This window comes from Fukomys damarensis, unplaced genomic scaffold (genome assembly GCF_012274545.1).
Source record: "Fukomys damarensis isolate Sample0158 unplaced genomic scaffold, DMR_v1.0_HiC HiC_scaffold_3, whole genome shotgun sequence".
NCBI classification, from domain to species: domain Eukaryota; kingdom Metazoa; phylum Chordata; class Mammalia; order Rodentia; family Bathyergidae; genus Fukomys; species Fukomys damarensis.
Window position 1 is genome coordinate 43975233 of NW_022900915.1, and position 18549 is coordinate 43993781.

At 54.0% G+C, this 18549-nt stretch overlaps 1 protein-coding gene across 4 annotated transcripts in view; it reads right to left on the reverse strand.

Annotated features, from left to right (window-relative positions):
• The window catches only part of LOC104875384 (creatine kinase S-type, mitochondrial), a 201396-nt gene that overhangs the window by 82272 nt on the left and 100575 nt on the right, over positions 1 to 18549 (reverse strand). For all 4 annotated transcript variants that reach the window (XM_010642887.3, XM_010642890.3, XM_010642904.3 and 1 more), the window contains exons 14-17: positions 17233 to 17481; positions 16543 to 16805; positions 10815 to 10919; positions 8642 to 8731 (exon numbers count right to left, since the gene is read on the reverse strand). In XM_010642887.3, coding sequence (XP_010641189.1) covers positions 8642 to 8731; positions 10815 to 10919; positions 16543 to 16805; positions 17233 to 17481 — 707 coding nt within the window. The remainder of the gene's footprint in view (positions 1 to 8641; positions 8732 to 10814; positions 10920 to 16542; positions 16806 to 17232; positions 17482 to 18549) is intronic.

Sequence of the window (18549 nt, forward strand, 5' to 3'; positions counted from 1 at the left end):
TCCCACCCCGGTTATCTTTTTAGAATTCCCATCACCACTCCCCGAAAATCACTGGTGTAGTTTTCAGATACAACCCCGCAGAAGCCAGATTTTCAGTCCCAGAGCCTCCAAGTCAGTACGTGGCAAATGCAAACCACCTGTTTCCACACCAGTGCGGAGTCTGCGAGTTTTCTTTCCAGCTTTGTCTCAGGAGTCTAAATTGCTCAGTATCCCAAGCTGCCTAGGGGCCTCAGCCTGGGCCTGCCCACCCCCTGGGAACCCCACGTCAGGCTAAGGGTAGCATGCCACTGAAGCCGGCTTCAATTTCCTGTGGAAATGATAATTGCCGTGTCTAAGTCAGCACTGCAGACAGACAATGGCTACACAGGGAGGCTGGCGCGGTCTGCAGAGGAGCAGGCTCATTACACTCCTTCCCACTGCTAAGCAACAGTTGTGCTGAAATCCAGCTGCTCTGGGCTCTCAGCTCTCCACAGGCATGGAACAAGTCTGTTCAATCCAGAGCACACAGGTGAAAGAGACAGCGAGACTGTCAGCAACCTTGACAGTCGCCAGAGGCTGCAGTTGAATCTGGGGACCTCAACTTACCATCCTCCTGCCTCAGCCTCCCAGAGCTGGGATTATGGGTGTGCACCACGCCTGGCTCCAGATATGCTTTTCTTTCCAAAATGAAGATATGCTCTTTGAAGTCAATTTGATTCTGAATAAACTGAACTGAGTTTACTGGCTCCCAGGATAGAATGGGCTACTTATTTATTAGTACGCAATAAGTTACCGTAAAACCTGAGAATAAAAATACCCAGCCTGGACAGCATAATGACTTACAGAGACCCCGTCTCAAAATTCAAAAGGGCTCAGTGTGAAGGCTCTGTGTTTGATTCCCACTAGTGCAAGATTTCTCTGATGACACAGTTTCCTGAGAAAAAGCATTCAGAGGCCTGGCCTCGGTTTCCCCGAGCTCACGGTGCAGCTGTCCCAGGCGGAAGGGGCTGAGCCCTGACTGGCGCACCCAGCCGCTGGCAGAGTCCTGGCATTGCATCTGGAGTCCCTCCTGTGACATGGCAGCTGGCTTCCCTGACGTTAGGGTCAAAGGAGAAAGGAACCGGTGCGGAGACCACCGCCCCCTCCATGACGGAGGCTGCTAGGTCAGAGGCCACGGCTTCCGCGCGCTCCCTCTCCGTCATCAGGAGCAGGTTCCTGGATTCCGCCTCCAAGGCCCAGGGAACAAAGAATTCTGGGCATTCTCTTTGTGACCATGGTATCTCCCCTGCCAGGGAAGTATAAAGAAGGTGGTCCTCTTCCTTTTTCTTTGGTACCGGAGACCGACCTCAGAGCCTTGTGCTTGACAGGCAGGCGGAGGAACCACTGAGCTGAGTCCCCAGCCGTTCTGGGCACATTCGGAAATCAGCAGTGACATCACCAATCTCACCATTTCATCAGCCACGTAATTAAAGCGACAGGGCAAGCTGTTAGCTACGAGACCCTCCCAAGTAGCCTGCCAGAGATGGATTAAATGTGGCTCTTTCTCCTATAGAAAATCCACTGAGAAATCCGTTTTCCCTACACACTGTCCAGGCGGCCCACAACGCCCACTTCTCCAGGGTGATGCATTATGTAGCCCTGACCTGGCTGTGGTCATGTGCTTGCTGTCTTTACTGTTAAGGTTCAAGTAACCGAACAGTCAGGAAGTCTCTCACGAGATGGTTACTTTCATTTCATTAGATGGTGAGTGACTTTCTAATGAAGCAGAGCTCATACATGCTAGGATTTCGTATCATCTCCTTGGTTAGTTTTTAAAATCTGTATTCTTGGAGAACACAGAGTCCTGTGTTTCCATCATGTTTTCTCTTTCTACTTGATCTCTCTCAGCCCAAGATTGATTGCTCATCTTTAAAATAAAGGCTGTAGGCCAGGGGTTTAGCTCAGTGGTTCTGCCACCTGCCTCACAAGCGTAAGGACCCACGTTCAATCCCCGGTACCAAAATAATAATATTAATAATGATAATAATAAAATAAAGGCTCTTTCCAGGTGACGTGATACAACTCTCCAATCCCAGCACTCAGGAGATTCAAGGCCAGCCAGGGCTGCATAGCAGATCTTAAAAATAAATAACTAAAATAAAATAAAGTACAAGGGCCTTGTCTTTCATACATTTTCCACCCCGGAAAGGGCTGCAGAACACACGGAGTCACCCTAGCCACTCACCGAGGAGCACATCCCCGGAGTAACTTCCCAAGGCTGCCAGCAGGAATGCTGGGGACCCACTGGGCCCTAACTGCCGCTTATGCAGATCCGGCATAGCAGGGAGCAGCTTGTGTCACCCAGTGTGGGTGTCACTGGGCTCGGGCTTGGTCACCACCCGGAAGTTCTGAAGTTCCTCAAGGGAATCTGCATTTTCACTGGCAGGGGCTGCACAGAGCATGGGGTCCTAGCAACGGGGCGCAGTGTTACGTGGAGTAAGTCCGACACAAGCTTAAGCAGCACGAGGTGTCCCTTACATGAGGAAACTAAAGTATACATAAGCTACAGAGTGAAACCAAAGACGGATGGCAGGAAAGGAGGACATGGGTTTTTCCCAAAGGGGAAGGGACGAGGGATGGAGGGTGGGGATAGGGAGGAAAGAAGGATGCAGGAAGAACGGAGACACGGGAGGTGCGCGACCAGCTCCCCGCCATGCGTGCCAGCACTGTGCACTGCAAACACAGACTGATACAAATTTAAAAACCTATTAATCCCGTTTGCAGTCTCACCCCCCCAAAACTGCAGAGTTCCACAGTGGAAAACTTTGCTGGGAGAAAGCAGAGGAGATGGTGAACAGGCAAGGGGGCTTGCACAGAAAAGGAGATGGAGCCCATCTCCGACACGTGACGCCGGGAGCCCTCTGAGCTTGCATTCTGAATGTGACAGCCGACGACACAGGCTGCCCACGTCCACCAGGCCCACTGACCAGGAAAGAGAATGAGCTGGGCGAGGTGGCGCAGGCTGTAATTGCAGCACTCGGGAAGGAGGCTGCGAGTTCAAGGCCAGCCTGGGCTACGCGTGAGACCCTTCCTTAAAACACAAGAGTGCATGAGCTGGAAAATGAGCACGTAGCCTGTTCAGGTGAGCAGGGGCACGGCAGAGCTCTATGCAGTGTTGGCCATGCTGAGCAGCAGGCGGGCCTCTTGTCAGCAGCGCCTCTCCTCAGTCCCCAGGAGGGGTGGCTGAGAAGTCCCGGCTGTCCTTAACACCGTCGTGTCCCACCAGGGATCTCTGCAGTAAAACAGCTCCAGGATGCTGTGTTTAGTTTCGAAGCTGAAAACCAGTTTGTGCTTCCTGCTTGGGTTTGCAATATAGACACCAGCAAATGCCCAGCTTCTGGGCTTCATTCAAGGTTCCGCTGTGCAGAGAAGCGATGACACAGGGCTGAGTGTCAAGAGGACCCGGGTGACAGCGACTTATCTCCCAGGAACGGTGTCCTTCAGCAAATGGAGTCCTGTTCTCATTTGCTCTGACCATATCATGATCCTCGAGCCCAGGCCATCCTGGGAAAGTGGCCTCACGCCCTTCAGGGCCACCAGGAACTCAGACGCCACCCATGAGTCACCGATTCTGCCAGGCTGGGCTCTCTGGAGTCCCCAGTTGCTGTACCTGCCGCTTAGGGGCCCAGCAAGTGGCTGCAGAGGTGTGGGAATGAGGGAAGAGATAGGTGTGTCACTACCCACGCCGCCAGGGGAGAGAGCAGGACAAACACAGGGACCCAAGATGCCAAGCTCTCACTTTTCCCAAAGCTCACAGGGGACCAGTGGCCACAGCAGGACAAAGCGAGCAACAGCCTGGCAGTGAGCAGACTGGGTGTGTCTGCTGGCCACGGTGGGAAGCAGTGAGCTGCTCCTCGCTCCTTCCACACTTGCTTCAGAGTCTACACAACCAGGAGGTGAGAAAAGCGGTGCTGCAGTCCCTTCCATCTGCAGCGGTGACGGGGAGGCGCCCACGGATCTCCGAGACAACACCCCCCTCTGAAAGCCGAAGTGGAGGGGAGCGGGTCCCTCTGGCCACACGGCCCAGCTGAGGAGAAACGACAGGGAGGGCCCTGGGGGTCCAGGTGTCGCCGGAGATCTCAGCTGTGTGTCAGCTGTGAGACGGCGCATCTAGGCCAACCACTGCCCACAGCCAAGTGCAGCCCCGAGAGGCACTCTGCTTGGCCAGGACGGTGTTTGTGAAGAGTACGTTTCCCAACACTGAACAATATGAGATTTCACACAAATATTCAGATTTCTGGTCTTTCTTTTGAAGAAAAAGCAGGTGACAGAAAACATATCTGGCAGCCTTGCTCCTGCAGTCCTTCTGGGCCCGGGCTGAGCAGCGCTGTCCCTGGAAAGGCAAGGCCAGCTTAACTCCCAGCAGAGTTAGAGACACCGGTAAGGTCACCTCCACCTCCACCTGCTCTGCAGGGCAGGGGTGGTGGGAGGAAGGGGGTGCAGAACCCAAGAAGGGAACATGAGCAGAAAGCTGACGGTGCCACCCAACCAGGCGAGAAGTTCCTGGGCCGGCTGCAGCACAGGTCGGGTCTGCTTGGGGAAACAGCGGAGGCACAGGCAGAGGGTAAGACGCAGCTGCTCCATTCCACAGTTCTAATCCCAGGGTGTGTGCACGCGTGTGTGTGCATGCATGCGTGTGCACATGTTTATAAACAAGATCTAATATCACTGTTCATTTAAACTCATTTTGCCAAAGCTCTTTATTTTCCATTAACAACCGTAACGATATTTTTATTTAAAGCCATAAAGTAAATACACTGCAGGTCCTATCCCGAAAACATCAACTAGCTAGTTTTAATGAAATAATATGAAAATTACTGAAAAATTAATGGAAAAGTTTTTTTATACCTTGAGGGAAAAAAAAAAAAAAGGAAAATGTCACAAACTAGAATCCCATCCTAGGAAAGAAACAAGCAGATGTTCTGAACTTGTTAAGTTGTGTACAGGACAAGTGAGGTTGAAAAGAAAACCGCTCTACATGCTTTAGTTCCCAGATATTCCCTGATTACGAACCAGGCCGTGAAGGTGTCCGGGTCTGGTGTCAAAGTCTGAAGGCCGAGAGGGTGCGCCCTGGAATAACTTTGTGCGATCATTTTACTGGGTGGCCTTTGTGAGCAGCCGGTAGGCAGTGTGATAAAAATATGACGAATGTTTAATTTTTTAAAAACTGCCTTACAGTAAAAGACACATTGTTATTGATCCTCCCCCAACATCCTCCCTCCACTTCCAATGCATTTCTCCCAAGGTCCCTGCCACTTCCTACAGCGGCAGGAAGCTTCGTATCCAAGGGAAATGCTAGAAATGGTGACACTGGTGCTGAAATGAAAGCGCCTTCCTTCTGGGGTTTCATCACAGACTTGGTGCTGCTGAGGGAAGACAGGGAACCCCAGCATAGCTCAACAGAAATCTCCGAACTGAAATACAAAGGAAAGAAAGACTGGAAGAAAATAGCCCTGAAAAAAGAACAGATTAGAACACAGAACTATGGGACAATCTTAAAAAGCATCACGCCGACAAAGTCACACAGATTCTTGAAAAAACTTGTAGAGAATGACACCTTACCCACAGAGAGAGGAATAAGGGTAAGAACCGTAGCATCTCCTCAGAAATGAGCACATGCTCTAGGGAGGTGTTAAAAGAAGTTCTTCAGAGAAAAATGAAATAGGTCAGAAACTAAGATCTGTGTTCTAAAGAAGGTAATACACTGGAGAAGGGACAAATGATGAAATAAAATATTTTAAATGATCTACAAGACAATTGTTTAAAATACAGTAATAAAAGGTGGGGTGATCGCAGCACATGGGGGAGTGACATAAAAGGCAGTGATATTACAAGGAAGACCGGGACCACTGTGCTGTACAGTGGGGCAGCACAGGGTCCCTTGGGCAGAGAAAGCAGAACTCTATCAAACTCCTGGTGGAAATACACAGCGGCAAGGTTTACTGAACAGTCAACCTAATCTTATCACACAATCCAGCAAGTCAACATAAATAAAACCAAGCATCCACACAAAAACTGGAGTAGGAATGTTGACAGCAGCACCATTCGTGGTGGCCAAAGAGTAGGAACAATCCAAATGTCCTTCAACTGCTGAACAGGTAAATGAAATTCGGTGTATCCATACAACAGAATACTATTCTGCTCTGAAAAAGGATCTCCTGACTGACACTTGCTACAAAAATGAAGGAATCTAAAAAACATTAAGAAAAATAAGCCAAGCAGAAAAGGCCACATATGTATGGTTTCATTTTTACTAAGTGTCCAGAATAGGCAAATCTATAGGCAGAAAAAAGATTCATAGTTGCACAAAGAAAAAGGAAGAAACAGGTAGGGTGAATGCACATAGGTCCAGGGCTTCTTTCTGAGATAATGGGAATGTTTCACGGTGCATTGTGGGAATTCCTGCCCAACTCTGGGAATATATTACCATCCACTGAACTGGAGACTTTAGGTAAAGTGTATGGTATGTGAATTACATCTCAGTAAGGCTGTTAAAAACACGTAACTTGAAAAAAATATTTTAAAACTTGCTATTTGAGACAAAAACAGCCTCTAACATGGAGCAGAACACGAGGCAACCATCCATGTTCAAAATAATAACAAAAAATGAGAATTTATTTATTTTGGTACCAGGGATTTAACTCGGGTCCTTGTGCTTGCAAGGCAGGCCACTGAACCACTGTGCTAAATCCCTGGCCCCAAAAAGTGAGAATTTAAATGTATAACTTGGAGGGCCAGGGGTTTAGTTCAGTGGTTCTGCTGACTGCCTCGCAAGCACAAGGTCCTGAGTTCGATCCCTGCTATAAAAGAAAATGTATAACTTGGACAACATCAACCATGTGTACTATGCAAAAACTACTAAAAGATAAAGGTAGAGTTGTCTAAAGCATTTAGAAAGAAATAAAAACCTGTGTGACAGGTGACCTACAGTCACAGGTTTTCGGTGTTTGTTTTGTTTTTTGAGACAGAATCTTATTACGTAGCCCAGGCTGGCTTCCTGCCTCAGCCTCCCATGTGCCAGGGAGTCACCGACTTTCTATACAGGGAAGGGAGCTCCAATACCATACGGGCTCCATGGTTATCAAGTGCTACTGGGTACCTGAATCAAGTGGAGAACGTGTTAACATGCAGGTGCTGGCCCCACCCCAAAGGGTCTGGCTCAGATCTCAGGTCTCTGTCAGCACACAGGACAGAGAGGTTGTAGAAACTGTGGTAGGAACCAAGTGCTCTGGCTCAAGAAACACAGCAACAACACCCAGTTAAGCCATTCGCAGACTGGCCAGAACACACCCCTCCTTGTCCAGAAGAGGAGACTGCAGAGGTCACGGACAGAATGTTCATCTGTTTAAAAATGCCTTAATTTTAAGTGCATGTTTACCCTGGAAAGGAACTGCTGGCCCCTCAGAAGGAACTGAGAGGTCCTGGAACAAGCGAGGAAGAAGCTTCCCTCCTCCACACACACATGAAGCGTCCGGCTCAACCAAAACTTAAGCATGTCCTCAGCCGAAGCAGGACACACGACACCTTGGGCATCGTGCCCTCTCCTGGACACAGGGTCTCAGAAGTGCGGCCCGTGTGGAGTTCCTGAGGGTACCTGCTTATCGGCACGTTTGTCTTTATTGTTTGTATTTATGGGGAAGAGGTGATGTTTTGATGCACGAATGCACCAGAGACGATTCAATCGAGGTAACTAGCACCTCTGTCACTCCCTCTTCGGTGCGTGACTACATTTAAAATCCACCCAGCAACTTCAAGAATACAGAACATGAGTATTATCCAAGCCACTGCGCTGTATAATAAACCTCCAGAGCTTGCCGTTCCTTCCTGTCTGAAACTGGATGGCTGCTCTCTGTGAGTGAGACTTTGTTAGCCTCCACCGGTAAGCGAGACAGATCATTCCACATGCTCCTGTGCCTCGCACACAGAGGTGATCGAAACCTAGTCAGTATTTAAATGTGAACTGCAGTAAAAGACCAAGTGCCTCACTGAATCCCCTCAGAATCCTCCTCCTGGCTTCTGACGCTCCCCTCTCACTTCTTCGCCTCTGTCTGCAGCAGCTGTGGAGTCCTCTTTCCTGAGGGTCTTTACCAGATGCGACCTAAAATACGGTGTCCTGATGCTGAGCGCCCCCCAATGGAAAGGCAGCTCGTAACAACACAGCGCTGGGCCCTCATCCGCCTTAGTCCCGGGATCTGGCACTGTGCGACTCTGGCCCTTCCCCAAAGTCACAACGACCAGGAAAGGTCAACACCCTGAAAGAGTCAGGACATCGGGGCAGCCATAACAGCACAACGGAAGGCGCTCCCCAAAGAGGGCTCCAGAGTGGCTGCAGAAAGTGGCGAGAACCGTGTGAAGCCGGGGGAGGCCTGGGGGGTTCGTGGCCGTGTGTCTTTCGCTGTAATTGTTTTTTCAATCTAAACACTCACCATACTCTTCCACACACCCCGTACCTCACTTAATACAGCATCCTGCGGTCCAGCCCCGTCTGAAGGACAGATTTCCCGTGGTGCCTCCTGAACAGAGCCCTCCCCAGACCCAGGACACAGGGCAGGAGCCGCAGCCCAGCACACGAAACCCCGGGCGGCCCACGCCTTGCGCCAGTCCTTGGTGGGTCCCCACTCACCCGGGGGACTCCCGTGTCCCGCTGCGGCTGTGGCAATCGCAAAAGCAGAAGCCGGCGACACGGAGCAGTGGGTGCTGTCTGCCGTCTGTCCTGGTGTGGCAGAAAGAAAGGGAAGGGGAGTGAGTCCGACGGACACAGCTCACAGCGGGAGCTCTCACGTTGTATCCAACAGAGACGAAGGGGCCAATCTCTTGTGCTGTTCCTGCCAGGAGAAGAACAGTGAGACTGAACACCAGCACCTCCACGCTAGGCACGGAACCGAGACAGAAGAAAGCACAGCCACACAGAACCCTGCGCACGAGTACGCACCGCAGCATTATTCATAGCAGCCGGAAGAGCTCACCACCAAATGTCCATCAGCTGGCTGATAACATCGACTAGGGACTGTTACTGAGCCGTGGAAAGGGCCGATATCCTGATGTATGCAACAAAATGGATGAACCCAGAAAGCGCTGATAAGCTAGAGGCCAGACAGGAAAGGTCTCCCTGCCGTACGACCTCCTTTGTATGAGGGGTGGGGGCTCCATACACACAGACAAGAGATTGAGTCCGGCTGCCAGGGAGGCAGAGGTGGGCAAGCCTTTAGGGTGATGAGAACGTTCTAGAATTCATCATCATGGCTGTCTGAACTACGTACTTTCAAGGGGCAAATCTGACAGAATGAGTTATATCTCAAGATCATATGTCTGTAAGAGATTCTACATCGCGTTAGGGCAGGCGTTCTTCCCGGAGCACCTCTGAAAGGAGGCGTGGCAGAGGGGTGGCTCTGGAACCCCAAGCCTGACTGTGGGGCTGGACCCTGCCGCTCTTCCCCACGATGTCCGCCACGTTGAGGGCGCCCTGGCTCCTCCTCCCGCCAGCTGCGGCGGAAGTGTGCGGGCTCCGCCTGCAGGGCGCGGTCAGTCACTCTGTGGGCTGAGCTCCTCAGCGCTGCAGCTCTAGCGCAGGCCAGAGGCAGGGGCGCCGGGGGAGAGGCGCACACCGGTGTCCCTCCTACTGGCTCCCCACGCAGCAGCCTCCCTCCGTGTTCCCTCGGCTTCTCCTGGCAGGGAAGAAACCCGGCTGCGGCATCCACAGACAGGATGCCGATGTCCAAACAATCCTCCAAGAAGTAAGGAGCTCGTGTGTGAACAGGGCTGCCACGTCTTATGCCTAGGGGTCCCTCCAGGCCTCACAGTGCACAGGCGGACTCAGGGGTGACTGACACGGGTGCGTGGTGCTGGAGTGGCCCCCCAGTGTCTTAGGTGGGGTGCCATGCTGGGAGGTGGAGCCGGGTGGAGGAGGAGGTCTCTGGGGCGTGGCCTGGCAGGGTCTCTCTCTCTCTCTCTCTCTCTCTCTCCCTCCGCCTCCCTGATCCCTCTCTGCTTCCTGCTGCCATCCATGTCCTGAGCACCCTGCTCTATGATGCCCTCTGCCGTGCTGCCCTGCCTTGGAACAAGAAACCTCTACGCACTGAGCCAAAACAAACCTCTCCTCCTCTAACCTGTCAGGGTGGAGCATTGTGTCCCAGAGGCAAGAAAATAAACAACACAGCAGTGCACAGCACCTATCTCTCGCCTGCTTTTGTAAAGCCTATTTCTGCGGGCGGTGACCCCAAAATCTCTGGAGAGTCCACTCAGAAGCGTCTGTCCTGTGTGATTGTGGTCACAGAAACTGCCAGGCCCGCACTGACCCAAGAAGCCTTCTACCTTCTGCTCTGCTGATTTCCCACCAGTTACAGGACATCTGTTCTGCTCCCAATGATTTAAGGAATTTGCCCAACTGTCTATGAGAAAATACACATTTCCATCACCAACAACAGCCTGGGGCTCCGTGCGACTGGGCCTCAGTTCGGGTGTCCAGGTGGGAGAAAGCTCCTCAATGGCAGTGCCCGCGGGCCTGTTCCTAAGGCCGGCCAGCCGAACTCCTGGGAAGGAATCCGGGTGAGGTGTGCTGAGGGGACACCAGGCTGAGGTCCCTGCACTGCTCCCTGCCAGCACCAGGTTGCTTGGTCCACCGCCTGCCGTACCAAATGCAATGAAGGGCGGGACCGAATTGTTCCATCAGGCTGGGCTCGCTGTTCACCCTCCATGCCTCTGTCCTACCTGGATGTCGTTGCTTCTGTCTCTTGCAGTCCGAGTGAGGCCGATGCCCTGCCCACCCCAGCTCCTCTGTGCCGGGCTGTGGTGCTCACCTCCAGGCTGGCGGTAGCGGAGGTGCCGGGGCGTAGAGGGGGACCGGCAGGGAGACAGCTCAGTGGTATCCACAGGGGTGCTCTCCACGCCTGCTCGCTCGGCTGCTGGAAAACAGTGGGGTGAGACCCAGGGAGGTGAGAGACCTCCAGGGTGATGAGCACTTTCTCCACCCTTAAAGTGCTCCAGCAGGGACCGAGTGCTTCCTCCCAGCATAGTGCTGAGGACCCCGCTCGGCTGGCCCTGCTGACCCCAGGGGACCCCTGCCGGCCCCTGCTGTCCAATGCAGTACATTAAAAAGTCTGTGGTGGGAACCCTGCCCGGCAGGGCATTTGGCCTCTTCTGGAGTGGAGAAAAGAGACTGTCAGGTTACAAACCAGATGGGGTCACAATGAGGACGGGGCTGCCCCTAGGCCCACGGCACCCCTTGAAGCCACCAGAGTGTGAGCCAAGTATGAAGCTCCACCACCACCCCCGCAGCAGCCTGAGTCCTCGTGTCCCGCCGTGCCCACCCCAGGCACAGAAGGGATACTGCACACGCTGAAGTCCAGTCACACTTCATCTGGCCACACGGTCTCGGTGCCACGGCCTTCGGTCCTGCCAGCGTCCCGGAGGCCCTCCCAGCGAGCCACGGGCGGAACGGCCCCACAGCCGGGCTGTGACAGCTCCTCCCCGAGCCCGCTCCTGCCCTGGGTACCACCGTGACCTTGAGTGTGCTCCTCCAACACGAACAGGTGCCCAGCAGCTCTTCCGTTCTGCCTGGGCTCTGAACCGGCCACCCCAGCTGCTCCCCTTGTCGTGCCCTTCAAGATTTCACTCAACAAACATGACAGAATCCCTAATGACTTCTCATAGAGCCATTTTTATACTCGCGTGTGATTCGGTCCTTAGAAACAGCCTCAATTTTCATCTTTTCAGAGGGGACAGGGACAGGAAATGGCAGCCTTTTCTCTTGAATGGCATAATTACAGTAAAGCTGGCAGGGCTGCAAGATGCAGACGAAAACATCCGTGCTTAGCTGTTGGTTTTATTATGACCGAAATAGCTCCCTACCAGCATCCCTCGGCGGCATCTGCTGTGCAGCAACGTGCGGAATACCTGCCTCCCCCATCCAGCCAGAGACCGAGGACGGCTCTGTAGTCAGTGATGTGTGGAGCCCAAAAGTATGGGGACAGCAACAGCACTGGACCAAAGTCCGTAACAGTTTTCAGAATGCTCTGAAACTTCCAGGTGTGCAGCAGCGAGAGGGGCCGGGGCCTCGGTTGGACCCCAGGAGCAGAACTGACACTGGCCATGAATTAATTGTACCCCGAGTGGGAGGCAGGGGAAAACTGCACGGGACCCCAGTCCCAAAGGCAGGAAAGTGAAGGGGAGCACTGTGGGCTCCTGGATCACAGGAGGCGAGCGCAGCCTGGGCCAGCATCTCCTTCGGGGTTCAGCACAGGCAGTGCTCAGGAAGGAGCACAGAGCAGACAGCGGCCTCAAGCCCTGGGGCACTGCTCGGGGGAGGGGCTCCCCTCTGTGCCTGCCAGGGGCTGACTTCTCAAGGAGAAGCCGTCTCGGGGGTGGCATCTGAGTCAGGCTGCTGTTTGCTTTGGAGGAACACCGAGGGCAGAAGACAGTGGAGCCTCTGTAGCCATCGACAGAAGACTGAATACTGAAAATGTGGTGTTCACACCCCATGGAGTACTACTCCGCCACAAAGAAGGACAAACTTGAGTCAGCCAAATGCACCTTGAGACCATAAGGTAAAGAGAAATAAATCAGATGCACAGCTTAAATAGCACATGGATTCTCTTATATGAGAGTCTAAAGTACAAATAAACAGCAGAATAAAACACAGAGAACAGGAAACAGAGAGGTAGGTGTTCTGCAGAAGGGAAGACGGAGAGCTGGGGGGGACACGAAAAGCACGAAGATGTGTCACGTGTGTGTGCCAATCAATCCCTGCAAGGAGCGTGCTCACTACGAACTGCAAACGTGGGTTAAAAAAAATGTAAACTTTTCTAAAAGGAGAAGGCGGGTCTGCCCGGTGACAAGGAAGGCTGTGGGGTTAGAGCGGCTGGGGAATTAGGCTGGCAGGAAACGAGACTGCACGATGGCCTCCCGAAAGCATGTGTCGCCTTGCTCATCTTGAAGGTTACTGCCTATTTCTCTTCTTTCCCTTCATGCCAGGAAATACTGCAAGACTGGCATTATGGAGACCGCAACAGCACTGGACCCAAGTCCGTAACAGTTTTCAGAATGCTCTGAAACTTCTAGGTGTGCAGCAGCGAGAGGGGCCGGGGCCTCGGTTGGACCCCAGGAGCAGAACTGACACTGGCCATGAATTGTACCCCGAGGGGGAGGCAAGAAGCGTGTGAGCTCCTGGCACAGGCTCACGAGTGAGGCACATGCAAAGATCTCTCACAGTGAAGTCGGTCAGCATCTGCTCTGGCTACCCAGCGGGATTTTCAGGCCAGGACAGCACTCTGGGTTTACACACACCTCACTCACACGCACACTTGCACATGTGCACACACGGATACAGAGCCATTCCCCACAGCCCCTCTAAGGCTCTTCATGACCAGCACTGTCCTGATCTGACCACAGAATAGATGAGAAAACTGGGATTCCTGTTTTACCTACTTAGAAAAATGCCCAGAAATTCCACAATCATAGCCAAAAACCTGGACTTTCTACCCACAGGCTTTCCTTTCTCCAGTCTCAAGAGCAGAAAGGAAGCCCCCAAGCCTGTGTACCCCAGGTTTCAGCGGGTCTCACACGCTGCTCCCATCTGACCCTGTCTTAATTCTGGGCCAAGGCACTCTGAGCAGGTAGGGCTCCCAGCAGCACAGAGGCCTCCCCGGACCACCATGCCCTGTGCTCACCTAGCTTAACCTCTCCCCATTTCATTTTCAACCCAGTTTTACCATGGCTTTCTGTGAACAATCACCTTAAAGACAGTAACAATGCTTTCAGAGAAAGCAGAGGACAGGGACAGACGGGGAAATGCTGAGGAACGCAGTGGCCAGGGCAGGGCACTCAGTGGATGACCAAGGAGGAGGGTCACGGTGGGAAGGAGCACTAGGGGGCGCTGGGGTGCAAGTGCCCAGGAAGCCCAGGAAGCAGAGGATCAGACTGGGCTGCTTTCGGGTCCCCAAGGGTCACAGACCCCCATCTTGGAACCCCCAGGGGAGGAGCCCAGCACTTAACCCTCACCTGCAATTGCAAAATGATACACGAACCTCCGACCCACTGGAGACAGAGCTGCAGGTCACTCGGCAGTAACTGCACTGAGACAGAGGGGCTGCGCCCGCAAGGTCAGCGAGCGCCTTTATCCACAGGCCCGAAGCCCCGCCCCAGGGCCCTCGGTGTCAGCCTCAGCTTGATCTCACTTCTCGGGGAGACCTGGCACTGAGGCCTGGAGGTGCCCCTGCAGTTCACCGCTGGAACCCTAAGCCCTGACCCCTCTGTGCGGAGAGGGGTGAGGTCAGAGAGGACGGGCGCCACTTCAGGGGAGGAGGCTGCCCGCAGAGGCCTTGCCCAAGGGCGGCACCTTGACTTGGACTTCCCAGCTATGAGAAACCAATTTCTACGCATTGTAAATGACCCAGCCTGGAGCATACAAAACACACGGGTGCCCACACCTAACTCGCCCAGCCTGCTGCTCCTTCCTTCTGTGTGCTGCACAGGGTCTTGGCGGGGTTCCCCACAGCATTGGACCATCGCTCTACACCTGGGCCTGGGCCTGGGAGACAAGCACTAGGGAAGTTGGAGACCAAAGCTGGGGCACTCTGGGCACAACAGACCAATCTACCACGGTGAGCAGAGGCCGGGTCCCGGGGGCCTCTGGACTCTCACGTGTGTTCCAAATGTGGCCAGAGAGACCAGATGGTGCTTTCCTATTTAAAAGAACTAGTATTTGGACCTCTAGTCCTTAGCCAAAATAAAATGCAATCTTTGGGAAATTATAAAACCTAAAACCCATGAAGATAGTATAAAACAAGAAAACTGCTTAAAGTAGCAAGTGCTGGTGAGCTGTGGAACCCTTGCACGGCTGGTGGGTGTGCAAAGTGGTACAGCCACCGTGCAAAGCGACGCAGAGGCTCCTTCCAAAATTAAATGTGGAAAGGCCACATGGCCAGACAGTCTCGCTGGTGGGTGTGCGCCTTTCCTGCTGCACCTTAGCACAGCAGAGGGGCATCGTGAACTGACGTGTGCACTCCCGTGATCACCACAGCTCCCTGCACAATAGCCAAGAGGTGCGAGTAGCCCACGTGTCAACTGGGGGATGGGTGGACGGGAAGAAGTTGGTGCCGCTCTACGCGGGAAGGCAGCCTTTCAGAGGAGACACTGTCACTCGCCACAACACGGGCGAACCCTGAAGGCTTCATGCTCAGTGCAGTGACCCAGAGGCTCTGTGCACATGGACTTCAGGACGGCGTGATCTTTAGTTAAACATCACACAGGGAGGAAGAGGAGGAGAAGCAGAGGAGGGAGGGGAGGGGAGGGGTGGAGAGGACACTGCGGTTGTTCAGCGGAATGCTGACTCCCCGCACATCCACAGCGCCAGGGCTGTGCCCAAGAAGCACTGACAGCACCCCAGGGCCGTGCACCCTTGGCCTCATTCCCTCCTCACAGAAGCTGCTGCCCCCCACCCAGGTCACTTCCTGATGTGGCTGCCTGTTTCTCTGCTTGCTGTGACACTTGGTCCTAAAGCCCGCCTAAGCCAAAGGACAGAGGGCACCAGCCGCCCAGGGGACACCCCTGCACCCCAGCCAGGCCTGAGTATCCTCCCTGAGCCCCCAACCTGGGCCAGAACCAGTGCTGCCAGCTCCTGCACCACCTCCTTAGACCCTAGGCAGGTCCACTGTGACTTCACTTGGGCTTGTTGTTGGGTGACTTTTTAATCACCCTCCCCTCCGCCTTAGCTGCTACCCGTAAAGGATTCCTGGAGAAGGAGGCCACTGTCCAACAGGACAGCCTCTCCGCTTAGAATCCCCATAGGACATTGGCTCGGGAAGCGCTCTGAGAAGATGGAAGCAAGGAAGCACCTAGAAGCTGCGAGCAAGAAGCAAAATTGTTCACCTTTGAAATGTGGATGTTTGCCTGAGTTATGCCCGATTTTTATGTCGTCAATAATACCCTGCCAGGCATGGTGGCAAATGCCTAGAATCCCAACACTCAGGAGGCTGAGGCAGAGGATCACAGCAAGTTTGAGGCCAGCCTGGGCTACACAGTGAATGCAAGGCCAGCCTGAACTACATAGTGAGACTCTGTCTCAAAAAATGGTAAATAAATGCACAGTGGCACCTCAGTTCACAAACTTAATTCTTTCCACAATTCTGGTCACAAACCAAGCTGAACAAGAACTTAATCAAATTTCCCCATAAGGTCAACATGGATCCTAACCACTGACTTTGATTCGATTTTTCTCCAATTTGGTTCTGTCCAAGACAGCTGGGGCTGCTGACCTCATGGAGCTGACATTCCTAGGAAGGCCATGTGGGCAGAGGGCTCAGCAAGTGCAAAAGCCCTGGGGCAGGAAGAATCCTTGTGACTGCAGCTTGGGAGACAAGGGAGTGAGGCTGCAGCAGGGCCAAAGAGAGGACGCACCAGAGGCTCCTAGGGTGTCAGACACCTCCCTGGCCTGCCACAGGGCCACACGGGGCTGGGCAGTCTCCCCCTCCCTGCAGTTGTTGGGCTGTGCCAGGGAAGCACGGCCTCCCCAAGACCCCAGGGACTTACCGGGGTGTGGCGGTGGGGACTCTGTGGGGCTGTGCGTGGTGGGCAGACTGCTGGACAAGGAGGACACAGTCAGGTCCAGGGCGCCCGTCTTGGAGTTCACAGGGGATGTGAGGGACAGCTTCCTGGTCCTCACAGGCGAGGACGTCCTGGACACAGCCCGGGGTGGCGGCGAGGAGAACTTGCGGCACAGGTGCGGGGACTTCCCATCCGCCAGGTGCTCGCCTCTGCTGTTCTGGCTGGTGGCGAAGAACAGCTCCAGGGACCTGAGAACAACCAAAGAGGCCTTCACGGGCAGCAGTCGGACACTGAAGTCCCAGACGCCAGCGAGTGGGCATCCTGACCCCATGCTGCAGGCACACGCGTGTGCAAAGGGGGCGGGCAGCTCACACCTGACCCCAACCCGGGTCCTGAACGGCCTCCAAGCCATCCAAAGCTCCACAGGGCAGGGTCTGCGCGACCCACGGAAGAGTCACTGAGGTTTCACAGGGCGCCTTGCAGCCTCCCGCTGATTCCCACGTACAGTGGTACAAAAGGCAGGGTTGGAAAACTACAGCTGCAGCAGGAGTGGGGGGAGCGGGGGAGGCGGAGGAACACGAGAGGGAGGAAGAGGAGGAGGAAGAGGAAGGGAGGAGCCTCAGGGCGGGAAAGCGGAGGCAGCAGGGACACACCCGCCCCGTGGCCGCGCCTGACCTGACTGGGATGGAGGTGAAGGGGCGCCGGTAGATGTCGGCCAGCTTGGCCAGCACCACGGAGGCCGAGGTGAAGACGCGGTAGGTGTGCAGGAAGGTGTTGAGGAAGTCTATGCTCAGGAAGCGCAGGTCGGTCAGGCGCTCGAGCAGGCGCTCCACGCTGGCGTAGCGGATCTGCGGCACCTTGCACGAGTTGAGGGTCTTGCTAAAGCAGATGTCGGCGTCGTCCTGGTGCAGCCGGGCATCCGACCTGCGGGAGCGGGGGTCAGCCTCAGCCGGCCTGGGGACCCCGCAGGGAGCACGAGGCACACGCAGCTGAGTGACAGGGACGCAACAGCCACTGAGTCTGGAAGCCAGGATCTGCTGTGGGGACTGTAATAACTCACTTCACGGCGTGGCTCCCTCCCCTCCAGAGCATGAGATCAAAAGCCCTCTTTCAGGAGGAAATGCGTTTCTTTTTACTTTTTGTTGTCGTATGGTTTCCTTTTGGGACAGGGCCTCACTATGTAGTCCAGGTTAGCCTTGAACTCTGCAATCCTCCTGCCTCAGCCTCCCAAGTGCTGGATTACAGGTGTGCACCACCAGACCTGGCAGGAAAAGTATTTCCTAGGGTCTGAAAGCAGAACATCAGAAATGTGCTTAAAAGGTAGCAGTGACACCTGCCCCACACTGGAGTAAAGACACAAATATCACCGCCAAGTAGTGACAGATCTAATCTGTTAATGTATGTGGCTCCTGGAATTGGCCCTTTGACACAGCAACTCTACCATTTTTCTTTATTTTAGCTCATCCACATTTGATCCTACCTCAGTCATTTCCTTCCCACACTTGCTGCAGTTGACTTTGTCGACCTTTCCTAATGTCTGGAGTCGGATTCCCAATTTCTGGATCCAATTCTTCAGGGCTCACTGATGAGCTGACATTTTCTGAATGTAAATTCATCCCTACAGTAAGTTGGGTGTGTTACGTCTGCTCTATGTTTTCAATAGCCTGCCGCACTAGGACAGTTTTCCTTTTAAAAAGCCCCAGCAGCTGAGACCTCGAGGCCCCACCCCCTGCCTGGCTCTCACTGTCCCAGGGAGACACCTGGGGCACAGAGGAGAGGAGAAGCCAGTGGGCTTCTGAGAGCCCTCCAGCTCCGCCAGGGCTGGCCACGATACACTTACTTGCTTTCCACTGGAACAGAACGGACAGCCGTCACTGTTTGCCCTTGGAAACTTCCTGGCTCCGACTGCTCATGGGGGCGGAGGGCCTCTGCTCCCGAAACCCAAAAGGGCGTCCTAAGCAGACCACCAGGGGCCTCCTGACTTCACACTAC